Below are 22,907 nucleotides of genomic sequence, written 5' to 3' on the forward strand. Positions count from 1 at the left end.
TCATAAGTGGGAGCTAAACATTGACTCCACATGGACACAAAGATGAGAAAAGACACTGGAGACTACTAGAGGGAGGAGGGCAAGAGGGGAGCAAGAGTTGAAAAACCACCTACTGGGTACCATGCTCACTATCTGGGGGACAGGATCATTTGTACACCAAACCTCAGCAACAAGCGATTAACCCATGTAATAGACCTGCACATGTACCCTGAAACCTAAAAGTTGAAAAAAATAAAATAGCAAGTCACAGAATCAAATAAAATATTTGCAAGACACATATCTGACAAAGAACCTGTACCTAGCACTTATGTGAAAAACTCTTACAACCCAAGAATAAGAACACAAACATCTCTGCCCAATTTGAAAATAGGAAAAATATCTGAGAAGATAATTCACAAAGGAATATAAATGAAAAGCCAACAGACACATAAAAATGTTCCACATTATTATATAATTATAAATAAGAAATACAAATTAAATAGACTAATTTCCCCCAAAAAGGCAAAGATAAAAACAATAATGTTCTGCTTACAAGAGATACACACATAAGAACATGAAAGTTTAAAAATAAGAGAATATTAAAAATTCACCATGCAAGCACTAACTGAAAAAAAGCTGAAATAACAATACTAAAAGAAAAAAGTGGACATCAGACAATAAGTTTTACTAGAGACAGTTATTTCACATTGAGAAAAGGATCAATCCACTAGGAAAATCTAACAATCCTGTGTGTATACTAAAGATACTTTTAAGATGTACAACGCAAAAATTAGTAGCACTAAAAGGAAAAAAATGAAAAATCTACAACCATAGCGAAATACTAACAAACCTCTCTTGATAACTACAAAAAAAAGCAAAATAATTTCAGCAAGAACATAGAAGATCTGAAACAACAGAATCAACAAACTTGAAAAACCTGACATCTATAGGCCACTGCACCCGCAATGGCAGGATTCACTTTCAAGTGCACATCATTTCAACAAAATTGATCACATACTGAGCCACAAAGCAAGATCCAACAATTTTCAAAGGATTCCAATCATTCAGTGTACTATCCAATCAGAGTGTAATTAAGCTAGAAATCAAAAACAAAAGTTAACTTTTTAAAATCATCAAATGTTCAAAAACTAAGCCATATACTTCTAAATAACCCATGGGTCAAGGAAGAAACCACAGTGAAAATAAGAATACGTTTTAAACTGAAGAAAAAATAACATATCACCACTTGCAACATGACAAGTAAAGATGCTCTCAGAGGAAAACATATGGCCTTAAATGTATGTACTAGAAAAAAAACAAGAGTTTAAAACAAATGATGGTAGTATTCATCTTAAGTTAGGGAAAAAAATAACATATGAAACCCAAAAAATGAATACAGAAGAAAATGATGAAAAAAAAAAAACAAACATGGTAACTGACGTAACAGAAAACAATTATATAATAGAGAAAATGAGAAAACCCAAAAGATGGTTTTGAAAAGATCAATGAAAGTGATAAACTCAAGCAAAAAAAGACAAGACACAGATCACCCATATTAACAAAAGGGACATTTAAAAGATATATGTAAAATGCAGGTATTTTTCGGACATTAAAATATAATAATATATTAAAACAACTTTATGCCAATAATTTGGAAAACTTAAACAAAAATTCCTAGAAAAACTACAAACACTTAACACAAAAAATAGAAAAATCTGAATAGTTCTTTATCTATGAAAGAGACCAAGGCCATAATTAAAGACAAACTCACAGAGAAATCATTAGGCCCATGTGGCTTTACCCAGGAATTCTCCAAACGTTTAAAAAGTAAATACAGCTAATCTTACAAAAACTCTTCTGGAGTAGAGAAAATGAAGAACACTCCCTAAACAATTTTATGAGGCCAGCATAACTTTGACTCCAAAACCTGACAGGGCATTACAAGAAAAGAAAATTCTAGGCCACTATCTCCTGTGGACATAGAGGTAACATTCTAAACTAAGCATTAAACCAGTCCTAGCAATACAAAGGATAATGGACAAAATTCAGTTTATTTCTCAAAAAAATGCAACTTAACTTTTAAAAAAATTAATGTAATTTGCCATATTAACAGATTAAAGAAGAAAAAATCATATAATCATTTCAATAAATGCAGAAAATGCAGAGGGAGGGAGACCATCAGGAAGAATAGCTAATGGATGCTGGGTTTAATACCTAGGAGATCTGTGCAGCAAACTACCATGGCACACGTTTATCTATATAACAGACCTGCATATCTGCACATGTACCCTGGAACTTAAAAGTTGAAGAAAAAAATGTAGAAAATGCATGTGGTAAAATTTAATACACATACATAATTTTAAAAAATCTTAGGATATCATAAATGGAAGAGAAACTCTTTTGATAAAAAGTATCTATAAAAAGCTTACAACAAACATCATAATGGTGAAATACTGAATGCTTTCTTTCCCCTAAGATCGGGAATAAACAAATTTGCCCACCACTGACTTTGTACTCAAGTTTCACACTACTACAATAAGGCAAAAAAAAAAAAAAAAGAAAGTACAGTTGACCCTTGAACAATACAGAGGTTATAAGCACTGAACCCCTGTGCAGTCAAAAATCCACATATAACAAAAACCTAACTACAAACAGCCTACTGTTGCCCTTGCCAGTAACACAGTATATTAACATGTTTTGTACGTTATACGTGTTACATACTGTATTCTTACAACAAAGCTAGAGAAAAGAAAATGTTATTAAGAAAGCCATAAGGAAGAGAAAATATATTTACTATTCATTAAGTAGAAGTGGACCATCATGTCTCCATCCTTGTCTTCACACTGAGTAGAGTGAGAAGGAAGACGAGAGTTGGTCTTGTGGTCTCAGGGGTGGCAGAGGTAGAATGGGAGACAGGAGAGGCTGGCACACTCAGTGTAACTTAATGGAAATACTTTGTAATTTCTGTCGTAAAATAAGTCAAATGTAGTCTTGAATAATCAGAATCCTTCTGCTAGATTGTCTAATGTCAATTTGTTTTCTGGCACTACTATGTCTTTTTTACCTGGCACCATTTTTCAAGCACTCATCTCCATCAAGTTATCTGCTGTTAATTCCTCTGATATGGTGTCTATTAGCTCTCGAATTTCTCCAAGATCTGTATCTTGAAACCCTTCCCTCCCCATCTTTTTTGCCATATCCATAATCTTTTCATCTTTTCCTTGATTGGCTCTGTGTAGCCACACACAACATCTGGACAGTTTGCTTCATCAACGATTTATATTTTAGGTTTGATGGCTTTCATGGCTTTTTCTCTAACAATGATGGAATCTTAAATGGTGTAATCCTTACAGACTTTCGTGATGTTCTATTGGGGTTCCCTTCCACAGCACTGACAATCTTTTCCATAAATTACCCTGTTGTAGCGACCTTTAACGGTCCTTATGGCCCTCTGATCAGAGACTCAATTAGGAATGCTATGTTTGGGGGCAAGCAGACCACTTAGTGTTGAACTTTCAGTGTTGAACTCATGGGGTTCTAGGTGGCCAGAGGCATTGGGAATATAAGAAGAAATGGCAGCCCTTACTGGCAAGATGCTTCTTGACTTTAGAACAAAGCATGGATGGAACCAATCCAGAAGAAGTGTTCTCATTGTGTAGAAGGCCTTTTTGTTATACAAACAAAAGACTGGCAGCTGGTATAATCTTTTTCCTTAGAGGCTCAGGGGTACCAGCTTTATAGATTAGAAAAGTACTTAGAAATCCAACTCCATTTCCACAGAGTTAGCATATCCCTTTCTGCCTTAAATCTTGATGCTCACTTCTCTTCCTTACTAATAAATGTCCTTTGTGGCATTATCTTTTTTCTAGAATAGGACACTTTCGTCTGCATTAAAAACCTGTTCAGGCAGATATTCTTTCTTCTCAACGATTTTCTTAAAGCATCTGGAAACACACCTGTTGCTTCTTGATCAGCAGAAGCTGCTTTTCCTGTTATCTTGACATTTTCAAGTCAAATCTCTAAAACTATCAAACCATCCTTCACTGGCATTAAATTCTCCAGCTTTAGATCTTGCATCTTCCCTTTGTTTTAAGTTGTAATGTAGTGACTGCTTTTTCTTGAATCATATTAGAGTCTATGTACAAGCCTTTCTTAGAGCAATCCTGCACTCACATAAAAGGTACATTTTCTACACAAGATACAGACTTTTGCAAAAAGTGCAAGGTTTTCAGGCTTGCTGGCATAGCTGCAGCTATGGCTTCACAAATTTTCTTTTCTTTTATTCAATGGTCCTTACTCTGGATTCATTTATTTTGAAATGGCAGGCAACCACAGCTGCAGACCTCAACCTATAGGACATACCAAGCAACTCAACTTTTTCTTGTAATGTCATGAGTTTACTTCTTGGAAGCATTTCCAGTATCGCTAGCAGCAACTCATACGGGTTACTCAAGGTGTTTACACCATTGCACTAAACACGATGAAAACTATGCAAGAGTTGCAAAAGACCATTTACTGAGATACTCAATTTATTGGAAAGAAAGCTGCTCATATGGAGATGATTAGCATCTCATGGTGTTTTAAGCAGATATTCACAACACTTGAGATCACTGCAATAGCAACAGAAAGTAAATACAAAATTATAAGAGCAGTGCAATAGGTACTACCGTTAATTCTATGAAGTTATGATTTAATACTGCATCTTTACACTTGTTTACATTTATCCCAACTGCAAATGGCACTATGTATGTCCGTGTATGCACACGTTTTAATAAATTTTCATAAAAGATTTGTATTTTATGGTAGCAAATTACAAAACAGATGAATATATACATGTGTTTTATGCATTCATGACATACCTTTTTCTTAACCTTTTCAATATTTCTAGGCTACGTGGTTCATCTGTTTTTTCAAATTGTTGCACATTTCCAAAAAACTTTCCAATGTGTTTATTGAAAAAAATCCTGTGTATAAGTGGATCTACACAGCTCAAAAATATGCTGTTCAAGAGTCAACTGTATACAGATTGGAAAGGAAGAAATAAAGGTTGTTGGGTACAAGGTCAGTTGTAAAAATCAATTGTATTTTTTTAAAAGCAGTTTACTTTAAAAATGACACTATTTATCATGACATCAAACACTTAGCAATGAACCTAACAAAAGATGTGTAATTCCTACATACAAAAAAAATTTCAAAACATTGAGAAAAATTAAAACATCTAAACAAATGGAAAGACGTATCATATTCATGGATGGGAAGAATCAATACTATAGACACTAGTCAAGTGTCCCCAAAATTAATGTAGAAATGCAATGTAATTCCAATCAAAAAGTCATGTGTTCTTCTATGTATGTATAATTTAATAAGCTGTTCCTAAAATTTATATGGAAATGCAAAGGTACATAGTCAAATCAATTCTGCAGAACAACACTGGAGGACAGAAGCTTCAGGTTATAGTGATAATATGGTATTGGCTGCAACATAAACAATAGGCAATGGAACAGAATAGTGCATCTAGAAAAATACCCCATATATAATTCCACCTTTATGACAAAGAGACACCGAAGTCTGATGAAAAAAAGATGACTTTTTTCAATGAACAGTGATGCGTCTATTAGCTATCCATATGGGGGAAAAAGATGTTACCCTCTTCTTCATATTATATATTTAAAAAATAATAGTAAAGTTTCTTAGAAATAAAGCAGGAATAACTTACTGAGATAAACAAAGATTTCCTAACCAGAACACAGAACACATTTAACATACAGGGAAAATCTGACAGACTGCAGCAGATTAAAATTAGGAAATTCGGCCAGGCGCAGTGGCTCACACCTGTAATCCCAGCACTTTGGGAGGCTGAGGCAGGCAGACCACAAGGTCAGGAGATTGAGACCATCCTGGCCAACATGGCAAAACCCTGTCTCCACTAAAAATACAAAATTAGCTGGGCTAATGCCTATAGTCCCAGCTACTTGGGAGGCTGAGGCAAGAGAATCTCCTGAACCCAGGAGGCGGAGGTTGCAGTGATCTGAGATCATGCCATTGCACTCCAGCCTGGGTGACAGAGGGAAACTCCATCTCAAAAAAAAAAAAAAATTAGGAAATTCTTGATACAGACATTCTGTGGCCCTCTTATTTGGGAACTTCTCAGTGTATGCAGTCTGATAATTCCCTTAACCATACTTACTTAACATTTAAAGAACTGCTTTTGCTTTTGTGAAGGAGTAATATCTTGATTTACGAAATTAAATCCATAAAACTTATGAAAGAGTCAAACAAATGATTAATAGTTTTAATAACTACCAGAAACATAACAAAGGATCAAATAAAATTTGAATTTAATATGGGAAGTGGCATTGTTTTCACTCATTTTTTTTAAATGTTTTCTTTTTTAAAATGCAGTGTATCTTAAATGCTACACTCAGTTATCACAGGTGATTAAAAATAGCTGCCAGGTTCCCTGTTCAGTAGATGGGAGCAAAATCAACTTAAATAAAAGTAAAGGCCCAGAGGTGCTCTCTATGTCTAGCAAAAAAAAAGCCATCTGCCACAACAAAAATTACCTAAATGTCTGGTTCTTCTACTGTTTATTTAAATGGCAGAAACTAAATTTGCTTAGCCAAGATCATAGCTACAACAGGATTAACCTATCTTCAAGCGGGGTAAACTACCTATCATCTTGTTTATTCAAAAAGCCTCCTTAGGGCATAGGTTGCAGTGAGCCGAGATCGCGCCACTGCACTCCAGCCTGGGCGACAGAGTGAGATGCTGTCTCAAAAAAAAAAAAAAAGCCTCCTTAGATCAGAGAAGCAAGAAGTAAAATATTGGGAGTACTCAAGTAAAATAAAGATAGCATTAGCTTTCCAGAGGGCACAAATGTTAAAAGGCCAGAGGGGATAACACATTATATAACCAAAAGTTTTAAATGTTCAATTTATATGTTTCACGTCTATAATCAAAAAATGTATACATGCAAAATTTATTTCCAATAAAAATAACTGAGTTTCTTTTAATAGAACCTAAAAATTACTATAATCTTATGGATTCTATCTAAGGCATAATACAGCTTCATATATAGAAGGAAATTGAGTATCTTCAGTTATACATTCTTTCAAGGTCCATAATCTTTCAAATTTCTACATTAACAGAAATTACATAAACGGCTAATACAGTCCAACTCTTATTCTCTACTCATGCCAAGCATCATTAAAATAACACACATTTATCTTTTAGCCTGTGAAGGGCACTGTGTATTCTCAACTACTAAACACTTTACCTTTGCAGCAAGCAATAGTCCAATTTTGTCAGCTTCAGCCTCCAATTTTCTGCTGTATGGTCTATTAAACATATACTAAGAAGAAATAGGACAGAAAAGCTCCATTAAGACAATTTATTTGATGACAAAAGGAGTAACAAGGAAGGTTTTTTTTTTTTTAAAGAATTTCATGGAGTATCTAGGATAAAATTCTTATACTGTCTACTAACATTAAAATAACTCCATGATATAAAATACAAACACAGTCTTTATTTTCTTGATTAGAAATTAATACTTTAAAAACATGATAAGAATAGAAGTCATGCCTATAAATTTCTAGACAGTCTCTAGTATAAGTAATTTACTTCTATTTTTCCAATTATAGTCTCCACCTACTGAGTACAGGATTCACTAAGAAAGCTTATTGATGAAGGCTTTTAATATGGTCAAGGAACATTTTGACCTTGCAGTTTAAAAAGGAAATCAAGAAAATGTAGGTATATAATAGCCAATGACACTACTAGACAATTTATTTCAGTACGAAAATTAACCATATAGCAGAATGCTCTTACTTTGATAAATTAACTTAATTTCCTTTTTCTTTCTAAGTATTGATTAGCTGGGAAAATGAAATTTTCTTCTGACTTCAATAAAAAACACATAGATATAGTAACTTTAATTTTCCTAATTACTTGTATTTATGTGAATGCTTTCCAGTTAAATTCTAATTTTCAGTAAGTACTAAAACTTTGTAGGAGATGAATCAATAGGAAGGACTTTTGAGAAAAGAGCTATTAATTGGGGAAGCAATCTTTCAAAGGTAGCCACATGTCTGTGATGGCCTGAAATAATATAATAAATCTGATATACAGTATGTGACCATTAGAAAGACTTTCTTCCTGTTCAATCATGTCTGTTTTAGGTCGATAAAGTATATTATATACTGCTTCCACTCTTCATGACAGGCTGCAGGTGCCCCCATCAAGTCTATTGATAGCATATGGATTTAAAACTTTGACTTTAAAAGGAGAAAAACTAAAGTTCAAGTCCAAATACTGCTAACTTATTGTTAACCCTGAGCTAACTGTTCAACCCTACTAAGTCCAGCAGTATCTGGTGTAACACGGAACTAGTAACAGTGCCAAGCAAACATAACAGCTCATATTTATTGAGTCCTAACTTTGTGCCAGGTACTGTGCCAAGTGCTTTATATAAATGATGCTAAACCTAGTGTGATTTTGTCCTCCAGGGACATTTATAAGTGTTTGGAAATATTTATGACTGTCATAACTGAGAGGAAGGAGAGCTATTGGAATCCAGGGGATGGGAGTCAGAAATGCTACTAAACATCCTACAGTGCACAGGACAACTCCCCTGCAACAAAGAATTACCCAGTCCAAAGTGTCAGTAGTGCTGAGATTGAGAAATCCTGCTTTAAATGTATCACTCAGTCCTCACAACAAATGAGTGTCAGCAATTCCCACTCTCGAATGACTTCACTATCAACATTCCTCTTAGTTCTCCAATCACAGTGAGCAACTTTCTAGAGAAAAACCTCTCCTTGTCACCAAAATTATTGAGGGGACTTGATTTAGGGAAAAAAAATTCAAAAAGAATCATTCCTGCTTTATTTTCATTGAAGAATTACAGTGAAGTGGTAGAATTTATCAAGTATTTCAAGAAAGAAATAGCTACATGTTATCTTTCTTATGATCAACTCTGCTGACTCCATTACAGAAAAAGCAATCTATAGATAGATGGGGAAAATAGCTACATTAATTCTTTTAATTTCCCGGCAGGTCAGTGACAGAAACAGAATTCAAAATATGAGGTCCTATAGCCTATGCAATAGCCATTCTTTTGTTTTCTCTTTAAGAACCTTTACTTCAATGTAAATGAACCAAACGATATGGTAATAGTGAATAAGAGACTTAGTTATCCAATCGCAAAAACAGTTTGTCTCACTGAATTTTGCACATTAGATTTAAACAGCACCCAGATGGCACTCTGATGGGTGCTCCATAAATCATTAAATAAATAACAGATTGTTCCTAAACAACCAAACCTCCCAGGACAAGAGGAAATATTCAGAGAAAGATGTAAAATAAAATAATCATAGTTAACAAAGTAGTTATAAAGATGGCAAATCTACTTTCAGTAGTACAGTGTTTTGAACAAAATGAGGCACTGAATAAATTTTTGAGATGATTATTATACATAAGCACTAAAAACAAAAGTTAACAAACACATAGTAAGACTTTCTTTGCAATATTTACAAAGCAATGATAGTTTAACAGAGTAAGAAGAAAGGAAGGGTGGTAAAGCAGCTTTAGCCAATTCTGTGCCCATTAAAGTTCAAAGGTTTTAATAGTGCCCCATCAAAATGCAAACATAGTTGGCTCTCTGTATCTGTGGATTATGCATCTGGTGGATTCAACCAATTTGGATAAAAAATATTTATAAAAACAATAAAAAACTACAACAAACAAAAATGTATATAGTAAAATAACTATTTACATAACATTTACATTGAATTATAAGTAATCTAGGGATAACATATGAGAGGATGTGCATAGTTACATGCACATGCCATGCCATTTTTAATCAAGGACTTGAGCATACTCAGATTTTAGTATCCACGAGAAGTACCGTATACCAAGGGATGGCTGAATTTGGGGGTTGGGGGAAGTCATTCAGTTACTACAAAAGGAAGGGTCAGTGACTGGGTTTTCTCTCTGCAAAACCAATAAATATATTTTTAAAAATTATATTAGCCACAAGTTTCCAAGCCCTTCTAACTCATCCATGCTCATCAATTAAGAGATATAGTATTCCTTAATTTAAATATTCATACATAAGAATATCCCCCAAAAATAAGAAAACATAAGACACTAAATATTAGTACCCGTATTTTGAAGTAAAATGTGAAAACGTCTCTAGATTTGCTGCTTTACAGTAGTAGTAAAATATTCTCAGCACAGGCTATGATAAACTCAAGTTATTGTCTCAGACTTACCTCTTGCAATTTAGACTGTATCCACTGGCCCAAAAGGGCCAAACTATCTCGAGGACAAATGGCCCAAATCATTGTGAGGAAAATCATACCTAGGAAGTCCAATAAATGAACCATGCCAGCCTTTTCTGCCTGAGAATAATGGAAATGATAAAAATTACATTTCATACATCAAGATAGTATATGCTTACATTTTCTAGTTCATTATGTGTTATAATTACCTGACTTCCACCTAAGATTGAGAGTTCTCTTTTTCTTCTTTTGTTTATTCTTTCCTGGTCTGTTTTTCACTTCCTTTGTTTACTTACATACCCATTCATTCATTTAACTAGTATCTACTGAGCCACTTACTATTAGTCAGATATTACCCTGAAGTTTCTTATATTAACAAGCATAATAACCTTGTGAAATGGGTACAATTTTCCCTATATTTATAATAACTAAACTGAGACAGACGTTAAAAGAGTTGCCCAAATTCACACAGCTATTACTAAAGAACCAGAAATCAAACCCAGTTTTAGTTTTTAATTTAGTTGCATCATTTAAAAAAATCAAATATATGTTTTATTTTACTAATATTTTTGGATAAAGATTAAGCACTACCTAACATACGAAACACTTAACGAGAAAAAAAAACAGAAAAAGACTGGAAGTTATTTTAAATAAAGGTATTCTGGTCTTCAAGACCAAATATATGAAACATTATTCATTTATACAAGTTTGTAATTTTTAAGTCTAGTATTTCCCATGAGAGAATCGGGTTCTATGAATTTTTGTATGTACTTAGTTACCAAAAAATATTTTTTCATAAAATAGTTGTTTTGAGTACTAATATCTAAATATAAGTTTAATGAACCGAATTGTTCATGATTTGCCATTAAAGTTGATGAGTAAATATTAATGTTGTAAATGTTAATGACTATCAGCTGAAACTTTATAGCAGTCCTTACCTGAATGTATGAAAAATGCCTGGAAACTAAAAACAATGACTTAGAATATTTTCCCTTAACAAATATTGTGCCCTCACAAAACATACTTTACCTCATTATATGTGTCTCATTACTTTGCCTCAAAACACAACTGTGCGTTTTGAAAAACAATTATGAAATTATTTTAACATGAGAAAGTGAAACTCAAAATAAGGAAGTTGTTATAGAAGAGAAAGCTCTTGTTATTAAAGAATATAATTGCTATTATACAGTCTTAGAAAACTAGAAATATATACAGAAAAACCCTGTATTTGTAGAATGAAGAAAACCTAAAAGCCTAGACAAAATAAAAATTGAGACTCCTAAAAGAGAAAATTTAGTGCTGACAATATTTCAGATCTCTGCAAAAACATATTAATAACTATTTTCCATTTTAAGGCTGCTTGCTTTTTATATCTCATGTATTGTTCCTGCACTAATAGAGATGACAATACACTGAATATGAGGCACTGAACTAGATGCCTGAAAATCAAATGGACTGAATGGTAACATCTTTCCAATGCTAAAATGGACAAAACTGATTGATCTTGCAGTTATGAAGCCATAACTTCATTACTTGAAAGGTATTAGAGTGCATATAATAACACTATTTCTACTGCTTAGTGTATATTTGTTTAAGAAAAAAAGATTTTTTTTCTTTTTTTGTTCTTTGAGACAATGTCTCACTCTGTCACCCAGGCTGGAGTGCAGTGGTGCAATCATGGCTCACTGTAGCCTTGCTCTCCCAGGCTCAAGCAATCCTCCTGCCTCAGGCTCCAGAGCAGCTGGAACTACAGGCATGAGCTACCATGCTAATTTTTAAATTTTTTTTTATACAGACAGAGTCTATGTTGCCCAGGCCAGTCTCAAACTCCTATGCTCAAGCAATCCTCCTGCCTCAGCCTCCAAAAGTGCTGGGATTACAGGTGTAAACCACTACACACAGTCAATAAAAAAATGTTTTACAAGAAATAAAGGAGAGAATTACTCTTGATGCTTCAGAAAAACACCTCATCTTATTACTACTCTAAGGAATAGGCAGAATTTGAGATGACTTTTAGAAGGATTAGAATCATTATCATTTCCATTTGAAGTTGTTAACGTTACTTGAATTTCTGATTTAGCATTTCAGTCATTTCACTATTTACCTTTGTGTTTACAGTTAAAAAAAAAGTACTTCTCTCTAATGTAGACAAAAGAGCCACTCACATTTTTAAATGAGTAACAATTTAAAAATGTGTGAAACAGATGTGTTATTTTCTTCAACACATATCAAGATGAACAGACATCTATTCACAGGAGCATACATCAATTCAAATTGTATAATCTATAAGAAAAGTGCTGCTAAAAACTGGGGAGCTATGGTAAAAGGAAGAAACCCTGGCCTAACATACAGAAGACCCAGGTTAAAGTACCAATTCAGTTACGTCATCAGGTTAGTCATGTTACTCAGTCTTTCTAAACATTAATTTTATCTTATATAAAATAGTAATAATAAATACATACCTCATTAGGTATTAAAATTATGAATGAGAAGCTACATATACTAAAAAGCTCAGTAAACTGTAAAATGGCAAGGTATCATTATTACTCTGCATTAATTATACATGACACATCATTCTAGACATTTTCAACGATGCTCCAAGCTATCCTCTGAGAATGAATAAAAAAAGATGATTTACCCATTTAAATAGCAATATCACTTCCCCACAATTAATTTTCTGACTAGATTACAAGTATATTAATAATTACAGAAAGTTTAAAATTTAATTTGAAATAATTAGGGGTTGAGAATAATTACTTTTGAGCAAAAGAGACAGGTGATAAAAATAGTATTTAAGAGAAATGTAATTATTCAGTATCAAATACTAAAGACCATAAAAATTCTCAAAATTAGTCAAACACATTTTTTCAGGTAGCAGATTAAGGCAATTCCTCAAAACTAAAATTCCACCATTTAAAAAAAAATGAAAAATCATCAATTCTTTAAAAGACTTGTTAACTTCAAAGCAATTTTTCCAAACCTGAACATTCATTTTAGGTACTTACGGCATGCCCAAGTACTGCATGTGCTATTTCATGGCCCAGAAGGAAAGAAAGTTGATGAATATCGGTTACACTATTTAAAAATCCAGTGAAAACAAACATTTGTCCATTCTGCACCACAAAGAAAATAATATAAGCAATTAGAAGATAATAAAAAATAAGGACAATAAATTTAACAATTACAATGAGTTTGAGAACATTTACTTACTGGAAGCACAAAGGCATTAATAACTGGGGAATCAACCACATGAACAGTCCAATTGATCTGAGAGATCCCTGGAACATCTTTATTGGATTCGATTAGATGACAAAGCACTTCTTTAACAGCCAGGTATCGGGCATCTTTCTCAGTCAGCATATGATTTTTAAATTCTTCCATCCACTGAAAGATTAAAAATCACTTCTTATTTCAAAAGAGCACTACAAAATGTTTACTCTGTTTCACTGAAAGTTATATGGCTACTTATTGTTGAACATTGTAACTTTCAATTATATAAAAGTCTGCATATATTAAGCACTCAAATTTCTCAAATCTGAATTATTCATGCAAAGGCAATGTGGGTTCTCACAAAGGAATAAATTCTAATACTAAAATTTTTTATGGATTGTATACATTGACATCAAAATTTCACTCTTGATTAACTTCAAATGAATACTTAAGTATTATTTCTACTTTCCTAAACATTTTAGAAAACACCGCCTAGGCCAGGCAAGATGGCTCATGCCTGTAATCCCAGCACTAAGGGAGGCCAAGGTGGGAGGATCACCTGAGCTCAGGAGTTCAAGACCAGCCTGGGAAACATGGTGAAACGCCGTCTCTACCAAAAACACAAAACATTAGCCAGGTGTGGTGGTATGCACCTGTGTTCCCAGCTGTGTGGGAGGCTGAAGTAGGAGGATTGCTTGAGCCTGGGAGGCAGAGGTTGCAGTAAGCTGAGATCTCGCCACTGCACTCCAACACTAACCTGGGGGACAGGGTAAGACCCTATACCAAAAAAAAAAAAAAAAAAAAAAAAAAACCTGCCTAGAGAACTTAAGATTTCATCTAAGTAAAATACGCAAGAAACTTATATTCACAATGCACTGAACAGAAAAACACTTTATACTTAAAAAGAAAGTTAAACTTTTACCAAAATAGATATTTCATTAATTTTAAGGTGTTTTATTCACACAAATTGAAAAGTAATTACTGAAATCTCAGAACTAATGAGCATATCACTGCCTCTACATGATGCTGATTAAAACTAGCCACCATAGAAGATACTTTTTCTGAAGTTATATTAATGAGAGCTCTTTCAAGCATATTGAGAAAACTACAAATGTTCTAAAATATTACTTTAACTTTCCTAAAATGTATACTTTCTTTCACTTAAGAATCAACAAGTGGCGGGGCATGGTGGCTTACACCTGTAATCCCAGCACTTTGGGAGGCCAAGGCGGGTGGATCACAAGTTCAGGAGATTGAGACCATCCCAGCCAACATGATAAAACCCCGCTCTACTAAAAATACAAAAATTAGCCAGGCATGGTGGCGCATGCCTGTAGTCCCAGCTACTTGGAAGACTGAGGCGTAAGTGCTTCAGTTAAGAGGCAGAGGCTGCAGCGAGCTGAGATAGCACCACTGCACTCCAGCCTGGGTGACAAGGTGAGACTCTGTTTCAAAAAAAAAAAAAAGAATCAACAAGTTAGTAACTTTTCTCCTTGAGATGCATTGCAAAGACATTATTTTATACTATAGAACATGAACTTACAAGTAGTCTTGATCTTAAAGACTTTTAAAAAGCGTAATTCACCAATGTGAACTGCCTAAAACAAAAACCCCCATTATCAACTCTTCTGAAGTAAACAAAACAAGAATATATATAACACTTTATAATATCCCTATAAGAACATGTATTTAAAATTTCCTATCATACAAGTATTATAATTGTAGCTAAAATAAGAAAAAAGACAAATACATCTATGTCTATACGGAATTTTTAAAAATGTCTTAGGAATGTGAGTGGTAAAAGATGCACTAATACTAGGCCTGTCTCCATCTTTCCAGAACAATTTCCTTAAACCTACCTCTGACTAAATTCTAAGAAACATCTCAAGTCTCCATATATACTCTGAGATTGATCTTACCTTAAAAGAAATTTTTATACTAAGAAAACATTATTTCTTTTTTCATAGTAGCTTTTCATTGACAAACTCAGAAGTTGATTTGGAATAAAAAGACTTAACCGTGCCGAGTGTGGTGGCTCACACCTGTAATGTCAGCATTTTGGGAGGCCAAGACAAGTGGACTACCTGAGGTCAGGAGTTCAAGATCAGCCTAGCCAATATGGTGAAACCCTGTCTCTACTAAAATACAAAATAATTAGCCAGGTGTGGTGGTGTGCATCTGTAGTCCCAGCTATTCAGGACGCTGAGGCCAGAGAATAACTTGAACCTGAAGGCAGAGGTTGCAATGAGCCAAGATCCTGCCACTGCAGTCCAGCCTGGTTTAAAAAAAGATTTAACCATGCCAAAGCTGTCGAGTGAGGCTACTGGACACCAATTCAACAATTATTGAGTGACAGGGCATATAACATGTATATGTGCTATGAACTGGAGAGAAAATGATGACCTCTGCTCCTAAGAAACTCACTAGGGTACAAAATGTTTCACTACCTGAGTTATTATACTTTCCAAAGAGGTAAATCTTCTAAATTCCAACTTTAGTTTGGATTCAAAAAATATAATAAATTGCTAAAACTGATGCTTGGAAAAAATGGTCTTATATTACTAGATTTTCAAGGTATAAAAGTTCTGACTATAAATCTATTTATTCCATACATATATACTAAGCACTATACTTATACACTGTGTATTAAAATAAAACCATAAACAAAACAGGTAAGAAGCTTAATCTAATAAGGGAAACAGACTATCAAATAAATAATTATACAAATAATTGTTACTCTCATGAGTGCTTTGAAGGAAAAGTATAGCATGCAGAGAAAAAAAGCCTAGGAGACCTAACCCCAGTATAGTCAAGCAATGGGCACAACTACAAATGAGCTGGTTCATAAACGAGTTGGTATGAAGGACACCTCCTAGGGCCTGATCCAGTCGCCCTGCCTAACCCTGTCTGGATAATCAAGGAAGGCCTTCCTGAGAAAGTGACATTTAAGGTGAGACGTGTTAAGCAGGAGTTAGCTGGGTGAATGCTAAGAAAAGCAATGTAGGCAGCAGTAATACTAAGTGTGAAAGGTCTGAGGCCTTTTGGAAAAAAAAATGCTAATTTCATATCAAATACTAAAATTAAAAAGCAATGTATCTTTCATATTTAAGAAATTTCCTACTTTGAGTGTTATATTAAGCAGTTTAATTAAAAACAATTCTTACTACTTACTGCTTCATATTCCAGTTCTGATAGAAGTCTGAACTGCTCTTTCCCCAATAATAGCAGCTTGCTTCTTCCTGTGATTGGACTTACTTCCAGGTGAGTAAAATAAAACACCATAAAGAGCAATCCAAAACTACTCAAACCAAGGACTAGCTTCCATTTATTCTTCCTTATACTATCTTTAAATAGTTCCTTCTTGTTAGGAGGAAGTGCCTGCCACCATTTCCTTATGCCCCTAAAGCAAAAAGAAAAATTCAAAGTTCTGATCAGCGTTCCAGCACATATCACTAAAGCTCAAATGCATACACTAGAATTTTATGTCCCCAAACACCTGAATTTGTGTGATATATTTTGCTGAACACATGGCTTTTCCAATTAATAAGGTTCTTAGCTAAATGATGAAAAATAATTAACTATGTAAAGTTACAATTAAAAATTCTAAGACTCATCGAAATTTTCTTCTTCAGCTATTTTAAGGATAAACACTAAATGAGATGCTAGTTGATTATAACTATCACTGGTTATCTTTTATTACTATTTAATACATGCAAAATACATATGTATGTATCTATACATATATATGTGTATATATGTGAGCTGGTTCCTTCTATCTATATTACATACAGATATATATGTGTGTGTGTGTGTGTACATATATATATACTCTCTATATATGCATATATGCAGAGTATTTTGCATGTATTAGATGTATTTGCATGTATATATATGTTATTTTATTTAATCTTCATAGTAACCCTGTGTCAGAAGAGAAAATTGTTAAGTAACTTGTCCATGACCACAGAGGTAACAGAAGGAAAACCAAGCAATGAAGGCAATGATATTCCAGAGTCTGACCACTTACCCACTTAATAAGGATAACTGTCTAAATAAATATGTAAGAGGTTACAGTACAACAAATCTATACCTGTAACCACTATTTTTTCCCACTTCTCCTCAGACCTCCAGCACAATCGGCCAGTGCTTCAAGGTACAAGGGAAACTACCTCAGTACTGATTTTGGAAATAAATAGTGCTCAGTAGCAGAAACTCCACTATCCTCTTTAGAACATGAAAAAGGAAAGATAATAATAAGATCAGTAAGTACTCATTATACAAGAAAGTAGGAGATTTTATAGATAACATCTGAGAAGGTCCAATTTCTACCAGACAGTAATACTCTCTACTGCTTAGCAGTGTTCAGATACATTTTGACAACAAGCAATGTTTTCAATACTGAGACTAAATTTTTCCGTGTGGGCTGATCTATAAAATAACAACAAAAATTTAGCATGCATACATCATTCTCTTGACAGAAATCTACTTTACAAAATAACTTCTTAGAGTTATCTCTATTTTGTGAAGTGACACACCCCAATGCCTCTTTATACAAAGTGTTTCAATCTAAAGGGACATAAAGCAAACTATCAAGTATACTTATTTCCTATTTAAAACCTTACATGACATTATCATTTATTTAAAATGTATGAAAGACATATTCTAATGAAAAATTTTAGGTGATTAACAATAGTAACAAAAACAAAAAGTTTAAAATAAACAATTTAAAAGGATGAGAACATACTAGGAATCATCCCAAGAACCTGGGATGAGCGTATTACTTCAACCAAGAGCCAATATAGCTGTATCTCTTCCAGATGCCAACACCAAATCCTGAAGAACACAATAAACTACAAATAGAAGTTCTCGGTTTTTGATCAGAAGCAAGCTGGTTTGGTTCATGTGAAAGTTAAGAAGGCTAGAAGGAACTTCACAGTCATCAAACACAAGAAAGCTTTCTGAGGAAACAGTGATTAGCTTTCTTCAAACTCCATGAAACAAATGAGAGAAAAAAGATTAAGTACTACCAAGCTGTGAAAATACTATTACAAAGGACCACCAAGAAAAAACAAAGATGTGTTGGGAATAGAAAAAAAAAAAAGAAGCATTAATGACTTAAGAGTTAACTAGGAGTGAGCCCACCCTTATATAAGCAAAGTTCCTCAGTTTTATGATTTACTGCTTCAAATTGCACAAATTTAAAAAAAATAAGTACTCTTCTTATATATGAGCTATAACCAACATTTCTGATCCATAAATCCTAAGATCCTATAATCATAAATATAAGATTTTCTAAATGTCTATACAATATATAAGAATAACTTTTTAAAGAGATCAAATTTCTATACCATAAATTAATATGCAATAGGTCCTAATCTTGTTTCAAGATTATTAAATCATACATAACAAAACTGAGTAGGACCTATTGTTTAGAAATTTTGTTTTGAGCTAAATGGGGGAAGAGAGGGGATCTAATGAGGTTTCTTTAAAAGTCCAGTTTTATAAATAAAAAATGTTAGTTTCTAAAAGTTAATATAACATAAAACATTAATGCAAAAAGTTAATACAAAAGTTTATTTTTCTAAAAAAAGCATTTTACCTGCCTACAATGATTGCAAGTAACTTCTGCAATGGTTTAAGAATCATCAACAAGAGAGGAACTGGAGCAGCTTGAAACCGTGGAGAGGTGTGGAAATTCCTAACAGCTCTTAGAGGAGAAGGGCTTAGAGGATGCAATACTAACAGACTAGGAACTGCTGTAACTTTTTTTATTAATAGCTGCCTTGAAAAAGAGTCCTTCCATACAGTATATTTGCTGGCATTCATCCAAATTTCCTTACTTTTGGTACTTGAGAGACATCCTGTTTTTTTGTTGTTAAAAGTCCTATAAAAATGAAAGTTTCCAGGCAGAAAAGTCCACCTATCACACTGATTTACTCCCAGTCCCTGAGACTTATTTACTATATGGTGAACTCGTACTTGATGACAGCCCTGTGAGGTTGATGCTAACGTGTTACATTTTCTCCAGTTAGCCAGTGAGTTAAACCGGAAGAAAACATGGTTTCTAACAGCAGACTGCAATCCACAGATGAGGCTCATACTTTTTACTTGATTACCTGAAACACAAAAAATAAACTATTAATATCTGCGGAAAATATTTACTTACCAAACTGGAAATATAACACTTATTAAATAGGTGTGTCAGTTGTTCTTCTAACACATCTCTGGCTAAAATACCTTGGGTTTCAACTCATCGCCCCTACAGCAACACCTTATAGTAAGATAAACCAGAGTATACATAACATTACATTTACTATGCAGTGTGTACTTTAGAAGCTGGAATTTTTTTCATTTCATTTTTAATTTTTAGTTAGGAAAGGGCTCTTTTTATTTTAATGGCAAATTATTTGAGCAATAAGAAATGGATTAGATAAAAACAATGGTAAAACTTTATCAGTTTGCAGTAACTGGGGAGAAGCATGAAACAGAATAGTAAAATCTAACTTACAAAATGCACTGGTCATTAGGTGGTGAAAAACAGGGATCCCTAAGAGATGGGAAACAAAGACTATGACAACAAATTGCCCTAGCTCATTGCCTGGAGAGTGCTTCCAGGTCACAATGCAGATAGGGTAAACCTAGGTGGAGCCCAGTGGTTCCCCTAAATAGAAAAGATAAAGCTGGGAGGTCAAGTAAACAAAGGCTGCTAGAGCTCACAGGACAGAAGACAAGAGAAGACGAGCTGCACTGAGAAAGAACTCCAGAGTTCTGCAGAGAATTACCCTCTCATATTCCGCTGAGTCCTGTCTGGGCATATGCGTAAGAAAATCCCCTGGAGCTGGGAAAGAACCAATTGAAAAGACTGGAGGGAACGACATACAGGGCTCACACAGGCATGGTATAGTGCCTATCCCCCCGCATCAAAGTGGAAAACCTTATCATTCATGGGTAGAACACTCAGAAGGGTTTTGCCTCAACATTAGAGAAAGATCAGTCCTAGGTCAAAAGTTGCTCTGGCCCCACCGAACAAACATTAAAAGCAACACCCAATAAGTCAAATGCTTCCAAGCAGCAACTGCATCCCGGAAAAAAAAAAAAAAAAATCAACAACAACAAATTCATGAACCGGTATTAGGACACAAAACTATTTAGCACTTAACAAGGTACAATTTACAATTAAAAATCACCAAGCATGCAAGAAGCAAGATATGTGATCCATAATTAAAAGAAATTTCTATCAGTGGAAACTAACTCCTAAATAAACAAATAACAGCATTAGTAGACAAGAATGTTAGTTATTATAACTATATTCCACATGTTTAAGAAGCTAAAGGAAAATATGAGCATGTTATGTAGAGATATATATTTCTTTAAAACGCCTACACTAAACTTTTAGACAAGAAAACTGTAAGATCTAAGATGGAAAACATACTGGACGAAACTAATAACAGATTAACATTGTAGAAACGAAGATTTGTGACCCTGAAGACGCATCAATAGAAACCATCTAAAATGAAATGCAGAGAGAAAATACAATGGAAAAAAAAGGCACAGAGCGTCAATGCGGGATGCAATAACTTCAAGTGGCCTAATATTCACCTAACTGAAGTCCCCAAAAAGGCGGAGGCGGGGGGAGGAGAGAGTGCTGACAGAAAAAAAAAAAAATACTTGAAATAATGGCCAAAAATTTTCCAAACTTGATGAAAACTACAAACCCACAAAGTTTAACAAACCCTACACAAAAGAACAAAAACTGCAAGGCACACAATTTCTTAAAATCGATAAATGATAAAATCTTAAACTTGACATCTTCGATGAACTGTATAAATTCATTGGAAAACACAAAAAAGGCTGGTCACAGTGGCTCACAACTGTAATCCCAGCACTTTGGGAGGCTGAGGCAGATGGATCTCGTGAGGCCAGGAGTTCGAGACCAGTGGGACCAAGAAGATGAAACCCCGTCTCTACTAAAAATACAAAAATTAGCCTGCTGTGGTGCTCACCTATAATCCCAGCTACTCAGGAGGCTGAGGCAGGAGAATCACTTGAACCTGGGGGGCAGAGGTTGCAGTGAGCCAAGATCCTGCCACTGCACTCTAGCCTCGGCAACAGAGCAAGACTCTGTCTCAAAAAAGAAAAACACAAAAAAGTATATCCTCTGATTACATCTCTGTAATATAAACTGCAAAAAATGCAAACTAATCCAGAGTGACAGATCAGTGACTGCTTGAGGAGTGGGAGGAAAAAAAGGGGCAGTGGAACAGATTGCAAAGAGTGGCGCTTGCCTGCAATCCCAGCTATTCAGGAGGCTGAGGCAGGAGAGGTGCTTGAACCCAGGAGGTGGAGACTGCAGTGAGCCAAAACTGTGCCACTACACTCTGGCCTGGGCCACAGAAAGAGAACTTGTCTCAAAATAAATAAATAAATAAATAATAACAGATTGAGAGAATCTAAATATAAACTGACTTTTAAGTTGTTTTAGGTAATTATTACTTATTTTCTTAGGTGATAATAATATTGTGATTACGTAGGTGATTATTGCTGGGATACGTGGTGAAGGATTTATGATAAATAAAACTCTTTCAAATTGTACAGCAAATGTACACACACACACACAGAGGATGAGGACATAAAAATCAATAAATAGAGTATCAGCAATCATTGTATCTAAGTGATAGTTATATACGTGTTCCTTAAATTTTTCCTCAATTTTTTCTGCACATTTCAAAATCTTCATATGAAAGTTATGGAAAAAATAGGTAAAACTCAACCTAAACTAATACGATATTATCTAGAAAGATGCTTCAGGACTACCAGTTTTAATGAACAGTACTACCTATACATCAAACTATTTTTAAATTACTCAAATTTATTTTTTATGTAATTTATACATTCAGCCCTTGCACTGTTAATGTATAATGTGAATAAAGGGCATGCTAAGTTAAACGTTAACTTTGAATTAACCCGTTCTGAAATACTACCAATTTTAAATTAGTAAAGTCTAGGGTGATATATAATAGTTTGACATTATAAACAAGCTACTTTGTTTTTACTTTTCTGAACCAACATGAAAAGTGGTAAAATAATTTATGCCCAGAAATCATTTCAAAATTCATACTGGAGTAGCTAGTAAGGTTTTCATTGGCTAGATGGCATCAGAGTTATGCAGCACAGAATATAGTCCTGCCCTCATGAATGTTATAATCTAGTTGAGGAGACAAAACTAAGCCTAAGTAAAACTATTAGGGGATGATAAAATTCAGTTACAAAATACTACATACTGTATGCATTTTTAAAGAGATATCCATGAGTAGCTGAAGAGTTCAGGAAGGCAGCAATTATTTTTCATGCCATTTATTGGCAGATGCAGAAAGACAAAAAACAAATTGAAAGAACTAATTTAAATGGAAAACTGTATTAAGGTTTAAATGTAAAATC

General features: G+C 34.1%; 1 protein-coding gene across 11 annotated transcripts in view; it reads right to left on the reverse strand.

Moving 5' to 3' along the window:
* Positions 1–22,907, reverse strand: part of OMA1 (OMA1 zinc metallopeptidase) — an 82,181-nt gene that overhangs the window by 54,485 nt on the left and 4,789 nt on the right. For all 11 annotated transcript variants that reach the window (XR_013520500.1, XR_013520502.1, XR_008472947.2 and 8 more), the window contains 6 exons: positions 19,069–19,585; positions 16,641–16,869; positions 13,470–13,643; positions 13,265–13,372; positions 10,251–10,379; positions 7,256–7,330 (listed from right to left, as the gene is read on the reverse strand). Coding sequence is in view for 7 of the 11 variants with exons in the window: in XM_054236318.2 (XP_054092293.1) it covers positions 7,256–7,330; positions 10,251–10,379; positions 13,265–13,372; positions 13,470–13,643; positions 16,641–16,869; positions 19,069–19,585 (1,232 nt within the window). In the remaining 4 variants the exon portion in view is untranslated. The remainder of the gene's footprint in view (positions 1–7,255; positions 7,331–10,250; positions 10,380–13,264; positions 13,373–13,469; positions 13,644–16,640; positions 16,870–19,068; positions 19,586–22,907) is intronic.

The sequence above is a fragment of the Callithrix jacchus genome, chromosome 7 (assembly GCF_049354715.1).
Source record: "Callithrix jacchus isolate 240 chromosome 7, calJac240_pri, whole genome shotgun sequence".
NCBI lineage: Eukaryota > Metazoa > Chordata > Mammalia > Primates > Cebidae > Callithrix > Callithrix jacchus.